The sequence below is a fragment of the Condylura cristata genome, unplaced genomic scaffold (assembly GCF_000260355.1).
Source record: "Condylura cristata isolate star-nosed mole 26May11 unplaced genomic scaffold, ConCri1.0 scaffold00022, whole genome shotgun sequence".
NCBI lineage: Eukaryota > Metazoa > Chordata > Mammalia > Eulipotyphla > Talpidae > Condylura > Condylura cristata.
The window spans coordinates 18331167-18349370 of record NW_004567123.1 but is presented as its reverse complement, the minus strand read 5'-3'; the positions used below and the strand labels follow the sequence as shown (position 1 = coordinate 18349370).

At 50.3% G+C, this 18204-nt stretch overlaps 2 protein-coding genes across 2 annotated transcripts; both read right to left on the bottom strand.

The window, feature by feature from the left end:
* Window positions 1-262: 262 nt before the first annotated feature.
* EIF6 (eukaryotic translation initiation factor 6) lies at window positions 263-6690 on the bottom strand. Its single transcript, XM_004687252.2, has 7 exons — window positions 6556-6690; window positions 6230-6341; window positions 6002-6087; window positions 4020-4195; window positions 3349-3525; window positions 2964-3145; window positions 263-539 (listed from the first exon to the last, which is right to left on the bottom strand). The coding sequence occupies exons 2-7, from the start codon at window positions 6334-6336 to the stop codon at window positions 530-532; spliced, it is 738 nt and encodes a 245-aa protein (XP_004687309.1). The 5' UTR covers window positions 6337-6341; window positions 6556-6690; the 3' UTR covers window positions 263-529.
* Window positions 6691-8955: 2265 nt separating this feature from the next.
* On the bottom strand, window positions 8956-14332 carry FAM83C (family with sequence similarity 83, member C). The gene is made up of 4 exons (XM_004687251.1): window positions 13820-14332; window positions 11204-11371; window positions 10875-10999; window positions 8956-10396 (listed from the first exon to the last, which is right to left on the bottom strand). Exons 1-4 carry the CDS (start codon window positions 14330-14332, stop codon window positions 8956-8958), a joined length of 2247 nt encoding a protein of 748 aa, XP_004687308.1.
* Between the last annotated feature and the right edge of the window lie 3872 nt (window positions 14333-18204).

The window sequence follows — 18204 nt, the reverse complement described above, 5'->3', positions numbered from 1 at the left end:
AGCCTTACAGGACCCTCACATCTGCCCTGGGGAGAACTGGGGCAGATTCTCATCCTCTGAAGCCCAGAAGACCTGAGGCTGAAGTTGGGTGGAAAGAAAAATGAATGCCTCTTCATTTTGCCCAGGGATGAAGGTCCCTCGTCCTGATGAGGGGAGAGAGGGATTGTGGGTTTGAGTTGTAAGTGTGGAGCCTATCCAACCATCCCCTATAACAATAGTGGAAGAAGGGGGGGGGGTGGTGTTTGAAGCCCCAAACAACACATTCAGAATGGCCAGAGGCAGATGCCCTTTAATGGTATGACACAAGACAGCAGAGTTCTCAGCCAGGAGGATAGGACCTAACAAGGCAGCATATGTGGCATATTTCTGCAGCAACTAGATTCAGGAGCTGGGCAAAGGTAACGGGTTGGGTATCCAGTCACTGAGTCCAAGTGAGTGCTCTGCCATCTCCTTGCCAACATCCAATACAAACTGGGTAATGCAGGAGCCAAAGTCCAGAGCCAGAAGTCTAAGGAACAGCATCGAAGACTCAGGTGAGGCTGAAGAGAGAAAAGAGTTATCAGTAGGTGTTTCACACAACACACCTCACCCTCTTCTGCAAGAGCTTGCCTCCACCCTTACCTCCACACCTTTGTTCCAGGATTAGCCTTTAAAAGCCACACTCAGCCCCTGAGGGTAGGTGTGCCCATGAGCAACAATCTAGGTCCAGAACTCTCAGAGCCTAAAAACTAACTCCTTCCCCACTCAGATGAGGAAGTAATGAACCCATAATTCTTCAAATTGTCATTAGTCATAAACCAGAGCCTCCTTGGTCAAGTCCAAAAGACATTAAAGAAAGGAACAAGGGAGTTCAGCAAGAGGAAAATACATGTCCAGATCACAAATCCCCCAGTGGCAGAGCTGGGGCCACATTCTTCCTGTAGGTAATGGTCACATGCATGACTGTAGAACTACTTTTAATCTCCTACATGACACCTTTATTGTGAGGTCTCATAGGACACATCAAACATCAATGTGTTCAAAATCTAAAGGAGGGGACCTCCCTGGTGGCACAGGAAAGCCTCAGCACAATTAACTGATCATCAGCCACTGTAGCATGAGTTCAATCCCCCCACCAGAGGAGCTAATCCACATGGTGTAGCAAACCTCTCCTGTCTTACCCACTGCTCCCCTCTGCAGTGTATTTCTATAGATCTACCTGTTTTGCTCCCCACTCTGTCTCTGGTGAGTCCACTCACAACCTGCACACTTCTGGCCTACACCCCAGTTCTATATGCATAAATAATCTTTTTTTTTTTTTTTTTTTAAGAGGTTTAACAGTCTTGTCTCTTCCTTCCCAATACCCATTTCTTTATCTAATTGTATAGGCTAGGATCACCAGAATAATGTTAATAGGCATTGGTGACTATGGACAATTCTGCCTGATTTTATGGCTGTTGCTTAACTTTCACTATTAAATACATTTGTTGTAGAGTTTTAGTAGGTATCAATTATCAGCTTACAGAAATGTATTTCTGTTCTGAGATTGCTAGTTTTTTGCTATATTCTTTAATTAAACAATTAGTTTGTATAAGTACTATTTTCTGGATGAGATCCTATGTTCCAAAGGGCAGGGAGAGTATATTTTAACTAGTCCTATCATCTGGTACATAGGTGCTTAAAACAAAACAAAACAAAACAAAACAAAACACAAAAACCACTGATATACTACTTTCCTATTCAGAACCTTTCAAATGCTCTCTAATGCAGGTAATAGAGCTTTTCAGTGTGGATCCCAAATTGACCCCATCAGAAAGTCCCAAGAGAAACTTACTTAAAAACCACACATGGCTGGATCCCATTCTAAACTTGGGGAGTCAACATCTGAGGGTGACACTATAAGTCTATGTTAACAGCCTCCCAATATATATGAAAGCTCAAAAGTACAGGCTTAAGTCAACACTTGAACAGGCTGAGTCTACAACAAACTGGAACACACCTTTGTATCCTTCACAACCCATCTGTGTTTTTCAGGAGCTTCCTAATCCATCTAGGTATATTCAAAAGCCTACTAATTCCCAGAAGCCCAGAATAAGTGACCTATCCTTTAAGAAACTGTCTTTGATCCCAGAAAGTGTCTCACGGGAGTTTCCCAAGCTACTTATGGTCCCTTTGCTTTCTCTTTTGAAGGAACTTAAGAGTTCTGTGTGGTCACATTTTCTCTACCCTGCTATAACTGAGTCCTGCTGAGGCAGGACAGAGGAAAGAACAAGCTACCTGAAAACCCCACACAAAGTCTTGTCTCTAAGGATCAATGAACATGAAGCAAATGAATGAAGGGTAATGAGGGTTATTTTGCTGAAGTAGGAAGTCTATTACTTGGATGTGTTCTACTTTGGGGGTTCTATTTTCATAAAGACTCCTGTGCTACTGAGTGTGACATGCTTTGAAGGGGTCCTCAGTAGAGGAGAGTTGAATATCTAATACCCACTGATCTTCCAAAGGAAGAGATTCTCAAGTCTTACACTGAGGATCTCCAGGACTAGGAGGTAATAAGCCACTTTTTTCTTTAATCCACAAAAACTCAGATGACTGTGACTTTAATGCAACTCCTACTTTACCCCCCACCAAATCCCATGCTCATCTAAGGCTTAGTTACTAACAGCTAACTGTCCACCTTTCATCAGTAACCAGTTCTTTTCTGGCTCTGGGCTGGCTCTGGAGACAGTGATATATAGACAGGTACAAACTACAAAACAATGTGGTCTGTGATGAAGTAAGACAGACCAGAGGGAAGCTCTGCTCAGAGAGGATACTGGGACAAGTCTTCAAAGATGAAGATGAGCAGATACTCAGCAAAAAATGCTTTGTAGTATGTGAATATGCCCTCACAGGCAAGCGAGGCTACTAGTTTGAATAGCGTATAGTTCCATTCCAAGTGTGCATCTCCTTCCCTTCCTTCAAGTGGCAAAAAAGAGTGATACCTGTCAATGAGGGAATCCCGCATGCTGGTGGCAATGGTGCTGGGCTGGGCTTCATTTAGCTTGAAGACACTCTCTACTACTGACAGCTCTGTGCTGGTTGTGTCCAGGCCACAAAAGGCACACCAGTCGTTCACCACCATCCCAGCAGCAATCACCTCGCTGCCTCGGTTCACAGTGCCTGCCTGCAAAAGAATGGATGGGCTCAGTATGGATGGTGGCACTAAGCCAAAGTCTCTCCTTTCTGATGTGGACTCTCCCCAAAATTCTGTTTTGAGACCTCTAGTCCCAATCCCAAAACATACCAGGTAATAACTCAGATTCCTGAACACTAGCCAAAGGAGTCTGCTTCAACAGAAGATAGAAACCCATGGACAGAAATGCTTACCACAAGCGGAACCTGGAGAAGAGAAGACAGCTCATCCTGGTCTTCAATTGAAGTCTTGGGATGTACCAGCCCACCCTGATTGCTGAAGACACAGTAGCTTCCTACTAGCACCTGGTCAGCCACTGTCTGTCTGAAGACTTCCACCTTGAGCACATCTGCCAGGATTTCTTCTGTCTCCTGTCAGGCAGAAATATCATGTTTAAAGTCTAGAACTTGTAGGTTAGAGAATCAGAGGCTTTCCATACCCAGAACAACCCAAGGCTTGACTCCCCAAGTCCCTTATCCCTGTGCTATGTAGCTGCATAGGAAAGCCTTCCTCAGTAAAAGTAGGGGGAGGAAAGCCAGCTATGGAGCCCCTAAAATCCACACATGCCCTGAATAAATAGGGACTGGTTTCTACTTCAACCTCTTCCCATTAACCACACATTTAAGCATTCAAATACCAGTCATGTCTCCTGGACCTGGCTGTACGACTAGATGAGTGAATCTCCCCAGTTCCAAGGGGAGAACACCCTTCCCACCCCAGTTTCTTTCTGACAATGACCATACCCTGGAAGGCCCCTCTTATCAATATTCAAATGAGTACCTGAAAAGGGAAGCCACAAGACATAAACCCTTAAATCCCACCTGATAGGCAAGAATGGCTAGCCAATGACTAGGCTGGTCCTCACCCTGTCTAGGTCTGGGTGGATCAAGGCCACGTAGTCATTGCAGGTGGTAACATTTCCCAGGGCTGAAAGTCGCTCTTCTACCCGCCGGATCTGAACTGAATCTGGCAGGCAGTTACGAATGTGTTGCAGCTCCTGGTCGGTGGTATTGTTGGGCACAAGGAGACCATGTCTGTTCCCTGGAGAGACCCAAATTGTCAGGAGGACAGGAGGCAAGATGGGACCATGAATACAAAGATGTCTGCTAAGTCCTAGGGGTAAGCATACAGCTCAGTGCAATGAACTTCCCTGAAAAAGCTGTTACCTCCAAGGGGAATCCATACACTCAGGAGGGAATCCCACTGGGCAGGCCCAGAAGTGGCCTAAGAATCTGTCCCAACATATCTTGCCCACTTTGCTATCATCAACCAAGGGGGAGCAGGAGTAGCAGAAGTATTTCTTGGCATTAGTTGTATATGCTACCACTACACACCTACCAGAATGGCTAACATTTTTAAAAGGACATCAATTTCAAATGTTGATAAAGCTATACAACAACTGAAATTCTCATGTACTCTGACAGCAATGTAAACTGGTTAAACACTTCAAATAATAATCTGGGATCTTCTATCACACTGGATATTCACATATACTATAACCAATCCACTATTCCCCTAGATATTACACATTTAAGAGAAATATGTACATGTGTTCTCTAAAAAGAAATACAGCAGCAAACAGATCAAACCAAAAACCACCCACTGCCCACTGTCAACAGATGACTAATACACTATAAGTTTATTTACCTGAAACGTAACTGCAAGAATAAACAAACTACAACTATGTTCTGATCACGAACAGAACTTTGCCTACTTCTGCAAAGACATAGCTCTGAACTTATAAACTCTGAATAACGCCCATCATTAAGAGGAAAAAGAAAAAAAAAAAATCCATCAGAGCCAGGCTACATTCTCCCTTATGATGGTTAGGACTTAAGAGTGATTCACCTGAAAATACTCCACCAACCAATGTTATTATCAGTGATGGGAAGTGATTCCCCATACTGCAATTCGTGTAGTGAAGTGTCCAAGAACGTTTAAGCAGGATGCTTCTAAAAATGCTACACACCCACCAAAATGTAGATCAAGATCACCATGTTTAAGATTTAAAAAACAAAACAAAAACTCACTCCTAAGGAGCTGAGCTGAATAAAGGGATGGCAGTAAATGGTGATAATCCCAGCTCAAAGAAAAGGCCAATGGCTAGAGCCAACAGTCCTGAAAACTAAGGATTAGGAGAGGGATGCCACTTAGAAACGTGGTAAAGGGAATTTAAGATTTCAATGAATTAACTTATCAGGACCAACAGAACCCTGTCATCTTTTTAATATAATAGTTTATTTTTACATCATTTTGTGCCTTTTTCCATCTCAGTTGTAATCTCAGTGGGCCTGCCATCACCAGAGTCCAGTGCACTCCCGCCCCCCACCCCATTTTGATCCCATTCCCTATTCCACATAAAATGTCTCTGGTATAAGGTTGAAACCTTGTCATTTTTCAAAGGCAGAAATGGATGCTCAGGAACAGGAAAGTACTTGCCCAGAGTCAGCGGCAGAGAGAAGACAGGTCGATCCTCCCTCACACTAGGTGTGGCACCTGGTGAGTCACTTAAGCTCTCCCTGTCTCAGCTTTCTCACCGAATTAGGCCAGTAATTCTGACCTCCCTGAATCTTCGTGAGGAAGAAATGAGAACAAGTATAAGAGTGAAAGTACTTAATATAATTTGTTATTACTACAATCCAAAAGACCTCGCCAGAGACTGTCCTTGATCTGCTGACACTTAAGAAGAGAAGGTCCAACCCAGCCCTCAGAGATCCTGTAGTCACCGCAGATAATGGGTGAAAGCCTAGAAATCCCCAGGTTACTCGGGCCAGGTCCAAAGGTATGATGAGTAAGACAGGAGAGTCCAACTCCAGTCCCTCCCTCCACGTCTCCCACCTGCCTTACCCACACATAAGCGCCCGATGATGCGACAGCCGGCGATGGACGCGTGTACCACGGGGATGGTGTCCGCGAGCTCACCCTCGAACACACTGTGGAGACATGAATTCAGTGGTCACGGGCGGGGAGGGGGGTTAGAGGGCGAAGCCCTCGCTCTGCCGGAGTCCCAACCCCTCAGGATCCTTCCCGCCACCCACCCACAAACTGTTCGCGGCGCCGGGGCTCCCGCCGCACCTGTAGAAGTTTTCTGAGCCTCCGATGGCCACCAGGCAGTAGGTGTTGGTGAGTTTGGCAAAGCAGCCGATCTCACAGTTGTTCTCGAACGACGCTCGGACCGCCATGAGGCCTGGGGGTGCGTGACCCGGAGTTCAGGGCCGGCGAGCCTCTCAGAGCCTCAAGGCCCCGCCGCCACCCCGCTCCTCCGGTCTTGGCCCCTCAGACCTCGCGTCCCGCCCACTGGGTTCCTCCAGACTCCGCCGCCCCGAACCCTCGGGCCCCCGCCCCTCACGGCTCGGGGGCGCCCGGAGTTGACCCTGTCTTCCCGCTCCCCATAGGCTCACCAGGTAAACGCAATCTCCACGCGCGACAACAGCCGGGACTTGACCCTCTGGTTGCCCCGCTCACAGGTTCACAGAGCGATCGCAACCTCCCCACGCGGCTATAGACCCGACCCCGCCCCGCACGGACTTCCGCTTCCGCCTCCGCCCACGGAGACTTCCGGTGAGCCCCGCGCACCCAGCACGGTGGCGGCCATTCTAGCTCCAGTCTGGGGAGGATTCCAGCTTCCTCGAGGTCTGGCTCCACCCTGCCTGGCCCCGCCTGGCCTCGCCCCAACACCCTCGGGAGCACCGTCGGTCTTTCCTTCAGTGGATCGTCTATAGACACACCCGCCCACCTACCCATCCATCCATCTATCCATCCAGAGTTGTTTAGGTGAAATCAACTGAGACCTGGTTGTGAGAAGGAAAAGGAGCTATTTACTGGAAGGCTGCGGCAGAAGAGCAGATGTAGGGAAGGTGACCTGCCCCTTGAGAGGTGCAGTCAAGATCCCAGAGGAGAGTGAAGGACGGAGGAATGAGAACTGAGGCTGAAACGGGTGTGGGTTGGGATGGGGGATGAGTGAGGGTATTCTCTATCGAGAATGTGCTCAGAAGGGCACGGTTATTCAGACAGAAGCTGAAGGAGGCATCAGAGGAGACCTGATTGAAGAAGGGATTGGAGAGGGGTGGATGGATGAAGCAGGGTCTCAGGTTGTGGTTGGAATGTGAGTGTCCAGATCCAGAGGGCAAGGGTCTGGGGTGGGGGGTGGGGGCTGACAGTTCCATTCTGTGCCTCTTGCATGTGCCTGACCATGCACACAGCAGCAGTAATCTTCTATCACAGGTTAGGTGGTGATGGTCAAGGGACTGGCCCTTGTGGATGTGATGAAATTGGCCCACATTTTGTAGACTCCACAAAAGCCCCAGGGTTTCTCTCTCCCCACCCCTCCACACACACACAGAGCCATCCACTCTTCTCCTGGGAGCCATCCATGTGACAAGTGCCTTCTTTTACCCCCAACTCTGCCAACTCTCTTAAGAATACACCAGGCTGCTGCAGGGTCATAGCATGTCTGCTTTATTGATTATACTGCCCCAGGAGGTGGTGAACTCAGGAAAGGGCCCACAGCCTTTCAATGCTGGTGATTTAGGGACACTCAGCAAAGTGCTGTGTGTATGTGTTTGCGCTTCTGGGTATTCACTCAGCAAAGTGGTGTGTGTGTATGTGTGTGTGTGTGTGTGTGTGTGTGTGTGTGTGTTTTCACGCTTCTGTGTATCCACACCCTCTGGTGTATCCTACCGCAGGCTTTCCTGGTTCCCTCTACCAGAATTCCTCTAACTCCTCCACCTGTCCAAATCCTTCCCATCCTTTAAGTTCTGACTCCAATGCTGCCTCCTCTAAGGAACTTTCCTCATCACCTCACTGCCCCCAGACTCTGTCCTCTGGTCACTGGTACCCTTTGATCAAACAAAGGAGCTCTGTCCTGCTCCCAGCGGTTTACACATGGAGTCCTTGTCTCACAGGGACTGAATGTGATTCATTACTCAGCCTTATAACATACCCGGCACAGGGCTGGGCTCACAGCTTAGGTTCAAGATACTGGTTGGCGTTGTCAGTGTCTGTGTATGTGGATGTGTGCATATTTATAATCCGGGTCCTGCAGGGTCTACAGTGTGCACTGAATGCACAGATTTTGTATACATGTTCATTTAATCAGATGACATTTACTGAGTACCCATAACTAGAATCAAGTGTTTCGGTTTATCACATGGACCTGTGTGCACCTATGGTGTGCATCTATGGGTGTGCAGTTTGTATGAATCCTGTCAGTGTGTTGTGGACACACATGTTCAGGCATTTGGGACATCTCTGCTAGTGTGTATTTTGTGCACTTGGAGACACATGAACTCTGGATATTGTGTGTTATATCCACAAAAACACAATCTTAAGATTCAGAGAGAGAAAGGTTTGAACCTCTCCTCTGCCACTTACTTAGACCTGATTCCAAGTAACTCCTCCAGACTCTTAACATGTGCATGACCACTCACTCAGTTTCCACATATGTAGGAGAGGGAAGATAATACCTATGATCTGAGTGATATACTAACTAGTCTTTTCTGTAGGATGCTGTGAAGCTGAAAGATGAGAAATAATCAGTGTGAGGTACCCAGCAGAGTGCCAAATGGCAAGTGCCCAGTAACTGTGGGTTTCATTTCCTTCTGTGTGTGTGTGCATGTATGTGTGTGCATGTGCATGGGTGTGAGCAAGAATCCTGAGCCTAGGAGTGCCTTACCTGGGCTTCTAAACACACTGTCATCCTCACGTAGCTCCCTGCTAGAGCATCCACCCACAGTCTAGAATCTGAGCAAGTCTAGAGTGTCTGATGCAGAAGACTCTGAATGTCCCTGCTGAGAACAGGACTATGACTCAAAGCGGCTTCGGAGTAGCTTGAACTTCGACTTGTTGTACTTAGTGATGAGGTCCAGTTTGCTGTGGCCCAGGGTCCGCCGTTTCTCATCCCCAAGCAGGCCATTGCTACCGCCACTGCGGTGGCCACCTGTGGGCCCTGCAGGGAACCCAGGCTCAGATCCCTGCCTGGTGCCCTGCAACTGATGATACTTGGTGATGAGGTCCAGCTTGCTGTGGCCCAGGGTCAGCCACTTCTCATCCCCAGAACTCACTGTAGCCTTTTGAACAGGGCTCAGTCTGGGGAGACCATTGGGCCCCGGCCCCTCACCACGGAATGGGCCAAATTTTGTGATGAGGTCCAGCTGGCTATGGCCCAGAGTTTGCTGTCGCTCATCTGAACCCAGTTTGCCGGGTCTGGTTGAAGAGTTGGCTTCGGAGGACACTTTGGAGCCCCCAGGCTTGGGGTACTGCACCAGGAGGTCCAATTGGCCATGGCTGTGATTTGGGGGTAGCCTTTTGTCCTCTGGAGTGTGATCACCAGGTCTGGAGGAACCTGACTTAAGGGCATCCCCAGTGTTCTGGGCCTGGGGCAAGAGATCCAGCTGGCTGTATCTCTGACTTGGGGACAACCTCCTGTCCTCTAGGGCCTGCTCACCAGATCGAAAGGAGCCAGAGTTGAGGTTAATACCAGAACCAGGGCCCCCTGTTTCTCGGGCTCTGGGAAAGGGGATGAGGAGATCCAGTTGGCCATGGCTCTGACTCAGAGACACTTTCTTCTCCTCCACCATTTCCAGGGCTGTGCCAGGTATCCAGCGACCTCGTGAGGGGCTAGGCTCCTGGCCTCCTGGGAGCCCGTTCTCCGGAAGCCGGGCCAAGGCTGGGACACCCCGAGAGAAGGAGAGAAGGGGGCGAGGACGAGGAAACAGAGGTGATCCGACTGCCAGGGTCAGGGGGCTGGCATTATTCTGGTTGAGGGCAGGGGAGGATTGGGACCATGGGGATGCCCCCAGCTTGCCCAGGTTGGCCCTATAGGGCCCTGACGGAGAGCCATGGTTAGGGTCTGACAGCTGGCGTTGCAGAGAAGGCTGGCCATTGGCTTCACGGCGGACAGGCCCCTGGGATGAGGACCCTATACCCATGTCACTGCAGCCACCGGCTCCTGGTAGAGCGAGGTAGGAGGAACGGCCCGTGAGCGGTGAGCACTTGATGCTGCTGAGGCTGGTGCTGGAGGGCGATGAGGATGTGGGGCTTGAAATTCTGGGCCCAACGGCTAAGGCCACTGGGGGAGGGCACGGTGCTAGGGGAGACAGGGAGTCTTCACCACCACAGAAGCCCTCCACAGGTCGAGACTCAGCATAGAGACAACGGAACTCCCGGTCAAAGTCCTCCACGATGCGGCCCCTCAGCTGTAGCACCATGCTAGTGTGGGCCTGGCTGCAAAGCCAGGTGAAGCTAGAGGCAAAGGGATGGAGTCAGCAGGCAAGGCGCGGGAACCTGGGGGCTAGGCAGGAGTCACAGCAAGGAGGCTGACCAAATACCAGGTCCACTCCACCACCACCAGGATTCAAGAGTGGGCAGAGCTCTAACTCTAGAGCCCGCTAGTCCCGGCTCTGCTTTGTGGACTTGGGTAAGCTGTCTCCCGTTTCAAGGCCTCAACTTCCCATTCTGTGAATTAGACCAGGAGAAAGTCTCCCTGAAGTCCCTCCAATTCTGAGGGTGCACAGTTACTTCTATGTCATGGACGTTAAAGTAATCCTCTTACAATGTGAGCTCCTCCAGGCCCCGCCCGGGGCGCTCTTGCTCCCCGCAGAGCCCAGCACAATGCCTCATGCCTGGCAGCAGCCGGTGTGTGATGGAAGGGATGGAGGAATAAAGAAAAGTTCAAGGCTGCCAAATCCCAAGCCCTTCTCCCTTCCATTCACTGGCTCACCTGTAGCTTCCCGCCACCACCTGCTCACAGTCGATGATGACGAACTTCTCCAGGGCCTGCCCTGTGAAGCGGCGGCCTGCCTTGCTGCAGTACGTGTCCCCACACGTACTCCGCACTCGCATGTTCTGGACCAAGGAGGAAGGGAAGTTGAGGGTGACCCTGAGAGAATGGACCTCAAGCCAAGTCTAAACCCCATGGTGTCTTTAACCCAGAACAGCTAAACCTGATTCCCCCACTCCCAGTGACCCAGTGCCATTGACCACCCAGCAAACTTTTCTGCCCTTTCTGACTCTACTGTCCCCAGTTACTACCCCTTGCCCCTGGCTGACCGGCAAGTGTCCCCCATTGATGTCCATCTTGTAGCACATCTCAAGGAAGTGCTTCAGGTTCTCCTGGGCCAGGAGCATGTAGACGGGGACACCACGCCGGCTCGAAGCCTCCATGAGGTCACACAGAAGATCCATGTCAGTGAACACATCCATCACCACAGCCACCACCTGCAGGGAAAAGCAAGAGCCCTGGGTGGTGAGGAGGGCTTGGGATCCCAGAACAAGGACACTGGATGAAATCAGGAAGCCAGGGCCTGTGAGAACATCCAGAGTGGAAGGGCTTTGAGCAGTACTCAGCCTACACTTTTTTTTTTTTAAAGATTTATTTATTTATGCATACAGAACTGGGGTACAGGCCAGAGGTGCAAGGGTGGTGAGAGGACTCACCAGAGACAGAGTGGGGAGCAGAACAGGCAGATCAATAAAGTACACTGCTGAGTGGAGCAGTGGGCGGGTGAGATAGGAGAGGTCTGTCGTGCCACATGGGTCACCTCCGGGGCGGGGATCGAATTCATGCTGAAGTGGCGTTAGCTTCTTTGTGCTGTGCTTTAACCGCTGTGCCACCAGGGAGGGCCCAGCCTAGACTTCTTAACTTAGACACGGGGGGGTTCTGTTGTCTTGGGCCCATAGAATTTGTACACAAGTTTGTGCGATTTTCTGAGGGCAGTGTCTATCTGTGAACAAATTCTCAAAGGTGTCTGTGGATCAGCTCTATTAGTTTAAAGCTCCACTCAACATACAGGGAAACTGAGGCTTATGGGGGAATAGAGACAGAAGCAGGACACAGACCCCAATTCCCAGACTAGGTCTCTCACTTTCCCCTGTAGTTTTACCCTATTTCTGGTGGGGACTGTGGGTCTCAGTCTCCATTCTTAAGGATCAGAACTGCCCATCAGTAACTGGGGTCTTCAGTGCCCTTCACGAACCTGCCTGTGAAGGTGCAGGAGCAGGTACAATTCTGCCATCTTCCTCTCTTGCACCTATGCCAAGTACAACCAAGTTTTCTGCTAAATTGTGGGGCTGAGGCTTGTGCTCTACCCCTCATATACTGGGCTGCCCCAGAAAACGCTTGAACCCATCCTGGCACCACCAAGCCCTCAACAGCCCCTTCTTCCATTGCATGTATCTGCTATGAAAACCTCCCAGTTCAGAAAAGAAGAGCACAGCAAATCCCACCCTCTCCGAACCCAGATAGAACTGGGCTGAACCTGCGTGGCTTCTTCCTAGCGATATGCCTTGGGCAAGTTGCTTCACCTCTGGGAATCTCAATTTCCTCATCTGTTAAATGGAGATAATGATAGCTACATCACAGAGCTATGGGGAATTAAATGTGAAAATACTCAACACACAACAGAAGCTTCAATAAATGGTCTTTTCCTGCTGCTGCCTCCTTAACAAAGGAGGACATTGGGTTGCAGAGAAAGGAAGCACTTCCCAAGGTCACTCCGACAGTAGGTGACAGCCTATAATGGAGGCCTGGCTTCTGGCCCAGAAGTGAGGGAGTGTCAAGGCAGGCACTGAAGGATACCCTAGACGACCACTAGGGATGGTGAGGGGAATGAGGAGATGGAGGAAAGATCAAAGAGGCAGGGGGCAGTGACGTCAGCCACAGCCACCTCACTAATAACCCCATTCCCAGTGCCAATCAGTCCTGGCCCTCCCCTGCCTGGGGCACAGGCAGGCTTGGCAGGGAAGCTCTGGAGGTACCAGTGGGATGGATCCCTGCATCCTGGCTCCTGATCTCTGCAGCAGGGGCCCTCCGGGTTGCTCCCCCAGACAGGGCATTGAGTCCAGCCCTACCTCAAATCCTGCCTGGGGTGATCTGATTCACTCCTGCCTTCTGACTCAGAGGTCAGGGCTCCAGGAATGGGGCTGTGCTAGTCTGTGGCTAGAGCCTTCCCCAGCACTGACCACCCCCACCTGCTCTCCTGCTTTCTCCTAAATCCTCACTCCCCAGCCTGTATCCTAGAGCATCTACTCCTTTCTTTTGGAGCAGAGCTAAAAGCCCAGCCCTCAAAACTCTGTTGAAGCCCATCCCCCCTTCCCTGATTTAAGCCTAGCTGGAGATGCAGTCCACAGGAGGTAAAAGGGGACATGGGCCAAGAGGCAGGGCCTTACTTAAGGCTCAGGGCCTGAGCCCTGAGCTATATTTCATCAATTGACTGACCTCCCTGAACATGTACCAGCCCCTTCCTGGCCTCAGTTTCCTTCTGTGAGTTGGGGGATGGTGCAGATGTGCCCCAAGTTTAGGATTTTAGTTTGGGGTCACGCACATTTTTGAGAATCTGATGAATGCCATGGCTTAGCTCCCATGAAACAGCCAGAGAAGATCTTTTCCTGCAATAAACATGACTTTGCATGCACTTCCAGGGCATTTGAGGAATCCCTAAGGCCCATCCGGTTTTGACTTATCGGCAATGTCTTAGAGTACCAAGGGGTTACTAAAGTAAACAAAAACACTCCCACCTCGTAGGAGCTTGTGATTTGGTAGATGGCAGAGGTTCTAGTCCCAATACTGCCTCTAAACTACCGTGGAGCCTTAGGCTGATCCCTTTCCCATCTCGGACCTCCTTTTCCATATCTGTGAAATGAATGTCTGAAGAGATGAGCCCTTACCGTGCGTGCCTGGCTGAAGAGGAAACGCAGGAGGTCTTTGATGTTCTTGGCTTTGTCCCGCTGAAAGTGGACCACAGCTTGGGTGGGGCTGAAGCCAGTGGCCTGTGGAACCTCAGGCCAGCCCAAGTCCAGGTCCGGGGGGTCTATGTCTGAGGCCATGGGGAAGTAAGTCCCCGAGGTGACTTCAGAGAGCAGGCTGAGATGATCTGGCCCTGAAGCCTCTGGCCCCTGGCTCTCGCCCAACTCAGGGCCTCCACGTACATGACTGATCATGTAGTCCATATCCAAGGCACTCAGGAAAGGCAGCTCCCGCTCCTCAGAGATGACACGCAGGTAGGCAGCCTCACCCCGCTCCAGGAGGGCATCAGCTGCCAGCCTAGCCGCTTCACTGTGCTGCAGCACAAGTGGAGAGCTTTCCCGCCACCATGGCCGTTTGAGCTCCTCCACCCTGCCCCGCAGGGACCCGGCCATGCCCTGGGCCCCCAGGCCCCCAGGCCCTAGGCCTGCAAACATGCCTCCTCACCTGGCTGCCCTCACCCACCAGCGGGCCCCATGGCCTGCATCCCCAGTTGGCTGCTGCAGGAAAAAGATGTAGCAGAACCGCCTCCTGCTAACCTACCTAGTATGTGGCAGGGCCCCCAATCCGTTGCCACCCTAATTCAGTCATGCTCCGCCCCATCGCCCCTGGCCTCAGGAACCTGTCAGGTCAGCCTCACCTGTCTGCCTGCTGTTGGGACTCGCCCGCCCAGGGAAGCAGCAGAGTTAGGTCCTCAGAACACTCCTACCTCCCTCCTCTCACTGGGCTTCCCCAGCTTCACGTGCCCCATCAGGCACCTAAGCAAGTTTCCTCCTAACTTCCCAAAGTCCCCATGGAGAGTGAATAATGGGCTGCCCAAGGACACATGTGTGATCATGTACGTGTGCACACACCAGGGTGGACGAGAGTAACTTGACACAGACATGTGAACACACAAGTAGACGGACTTAGTTGCCAGACACAAGCACGGATTACAGGTTGATCTTCACAGACCACACACTTTGATTAAATGCACAGAAACCGACCCAAATAGAAACTGACCACAAGCCCAGACATACCATGAGGGTACTGCAAGCCTTGCACACTGGCTCCAAATAAGAACTGAGTGACCATGAGACAGGACTGCCAAGAACATCAATACCTGCCTGTCCCCCCTTCCAGACCTCTCTCTGCTCCCAAAATGACCCTGCCACTCTCTACCTCCAGAACTGTGGCCCTCACACTGCCCACCCCACCCCACCTCCGCAACCCTCCAAGGGTCTGGATCTCAACCCCCCAGAATAACTGGGAAGTGTTAAAATGCACATCCCCAGCTCCACCCACCTGATACTCTATCTAGAAGGTCTGACTAGGTTTCTGGAGGCTGCCTTCTTAACAAGTGCCCTGGTCTTCCGGGGCCCACAGGCTGGGGCCCACAGGCTGAGGCCCACCTGAGAAATGCTATTCTAGATGGCTGCGCTCCAATGTCCTCTCAATCCAGGGATACTGTTGGCTTAATGTGGATCAGACCCCAGTTTCCTCCCCTCCTCAGGGCAGAGTATTCAATGGTTGTTTCAGAGGGTGGGTGGGGGACACTCAGGAGGCAAATAGGGCAGGCAGGTTTCTGTGCCCTGTCTGGCAGTAAGGTAAAAGTTGCAGAAGAGGGGTGTCAACAGGTGGTAGCTGGGGAGGCAGCTAGTGGTCACAAGTGAATAGTGCCAGCTTGAGGCATCACCTTTCCAAGGAGGGACAAGGGCCGCTGAGGATGGAGAGCGGGAGACCTATCACTAGGACTCATTACCCTGCTGGGCTCTGACTGTACATAGTTTATTTGGTCTGTGATCATGTCCAGACCTGATACAGGTTCTTCTAATGTCCAGACCCTCACAGGGGACCCAACATATGCATGGAGGTGAGGAATGAACTTTGAGAGTTCCTGCATTGAGCTGGGTCCTGGGGCCAAAGATGCATGGGCTGTGACTTGGGGGCATCTACATGTAAGGTGGTGGGGGTAGTAGGAGAGACCATGGGACAAGGGCTGGGCCAGTCCATCTCACCCCAGGGGCAGGAGCAGAAACAGGCTGCAGGAGGCGCTTCTTGGGGTGGGGGGCCTGCACAAGGTGCAGGGGTTGAGTAAGCAGTCAGACGTGGGAGGGTAATGAGCTGTGTGGGTAGCTGAGGTGGCAAGGCCTTCATCAGGGCCTTATCTCCAGATTTGCTTAAGCAGAGAATCAGGACCTCAGGGACGGTGAAGTGTTTTGGGAGGGCCCCTATTTCTGTGTGGAGTTCCTGTGTTTATTCTGTGTTTGTGTCCATCTATTAGGTGGGACATATTCTTGGCTTTCTTTTGAAAAGAAACTTCTAAATGTGGTAAAATACACTAAATTTTAGCCATTTTAAAGTGTACAGCTCAGTGTTATTAGGCACACACATTGCTGTGCAACCATCACCACATCCTTCTCCAGAATTCTTTTCATCTTGAGAACTACAACTCTATACTCATTAACTCTTTCCCCTTCTCTGCCCTGGTGCCCTCCATTCCACTGTCTCTACAAATGACCACTCCAGGTATCTCACTTGTAGAATCTTCCAGGGTTTTTTGTGACTGGTTTATTTCACTTAGCAAGGTCCATCCATCCAACCCTGTCTGTGACAGGGTTTCTTTCCTTTTTAATAAAGGATAGTGAACGATCTCCCACTGATGGACACTTGGGTTGTTCCTAACTTTTGAGTATTGTAAATGCTGTTTGAATATAGGTATACAAATTCTACTCTGTTTTTGTATATTTCCCTCCATGCCCACATTTGTATTGGATTCCATTTTTGTTGTAAAAATCCTATAAATAGTGGCAACTTCATCTCAGTATAGATATGCATATACTATGCATAACTGTACCTGTATAGACATGTACATACTATATGTGCTATTTGTGTATGTGTGTTTTCTAAATAACTTTTCATTGAAAGGAATTTTTTTTTTGAAAGGAATTTTTTTTTAACTTTTTCATAGAACAACTAGGGAGTGGCCCTCCCTGGTGGCGCGACAGGTTAAAGCACAGCACTACAAAACTAGACACAGCCACTTCAGCAGGAGTTCAAGCCCCAGCCAGGGTAATGACCCACATGGCATGGACCTCTCCTGTCTCACCTGCTGCTCCACTCAGTAGTGTACATTGTCAACTGGCCTGTTCTGCTCCCCACTCTGTTTTTGGTGAATCCTCTCACTAACCCTGAACCTCTGGCCTATACCCCAGTTCTGTATGCATAAACAGATAAATCTTTAAAAAAAGGAAAAAAAGAACTAGGGAGTAGACCAGAGGTGTGGGTGTGTGAGAGGATTCACCAGAGACAGAGTGGGGAGCAGAACAGGCAGACTGACAAACTGCCAAGGGGAGCAACGGGGAAAACAGGAGAGGTCTGCTCTCTGGCCAGAGATTGAACTCAGGCTATAGCAGTAATAGTGCCAAGTCTTAATCTAGGCCACCAGATTGTGTGTCGGCTTGACTTTAAGTATCCAGTCACACACCAGTGTACATGTACCTTTTGTATTCAAGCCTGTGTGCTTCTGTGCCCGCAATGCATGTGTACCTAAGTGTCCTCATGTGTGCACATCTGGGTATAGATCTCTTTGTGCACAGGTGTCTGAGCAGTGGGAATGGTCTTGACAATTCAAGCTGTGTTTGTGTACAAGGGAGAGCAATTGAAAGAGGCAGGCAATGGAAGGCTAAGCTGAAGGAAAAAGGGCTCAATCTCTGACATCTTGGTACTAAAAGCATGTAAAATTAAGTCAAATCTCCTTTGGTTGCAGGACTGGCAGCCCCTCCTGTCCCAATGCACTGAGTGGATAAAGGGCATGTAAGGGTGAATGGGTGGATTATGGCCTTGGGGCTCAGCCTAGAGGTGGGGGCCCAGAGTGATAGGAGCCCCAGATAGTACAGCCCAGACCCTGACTGCAGAGTGTTCAGCACAGGCCCTTTAATCACTATTATTAAGAGGAAGAAAAATATTTTCCTGTCCAGAAGGTGTGTCAGGCACCTGCCTGGCCGCATTCTGGCATCCTGGGGGCTATTTAGCCTTGTTCTTTTGTTTCGAACACACCAAGTGTCACCTTGATAGGTGACTGTTGTGTGGGGGTGGTGGGAGCAGAGACTGGGCTGCAGCCCTCCAGTTGCATGTCACTCTGATGCCAATACTGCCATATAGCTTAATGTGGCATCCCTGGAGAGGTGGAGAAAGGACTCTTGGGGTGGAGCAGCTAGGCCAGTAGGGGAGGCAGAATGTACCCCAATCTCTTGAATCAGGGTCAAGCTATCTCAGTAGGAGAGATTCAGGGACAAATGATAAGGGCTTCCAGTTTGGATCAAGCTGG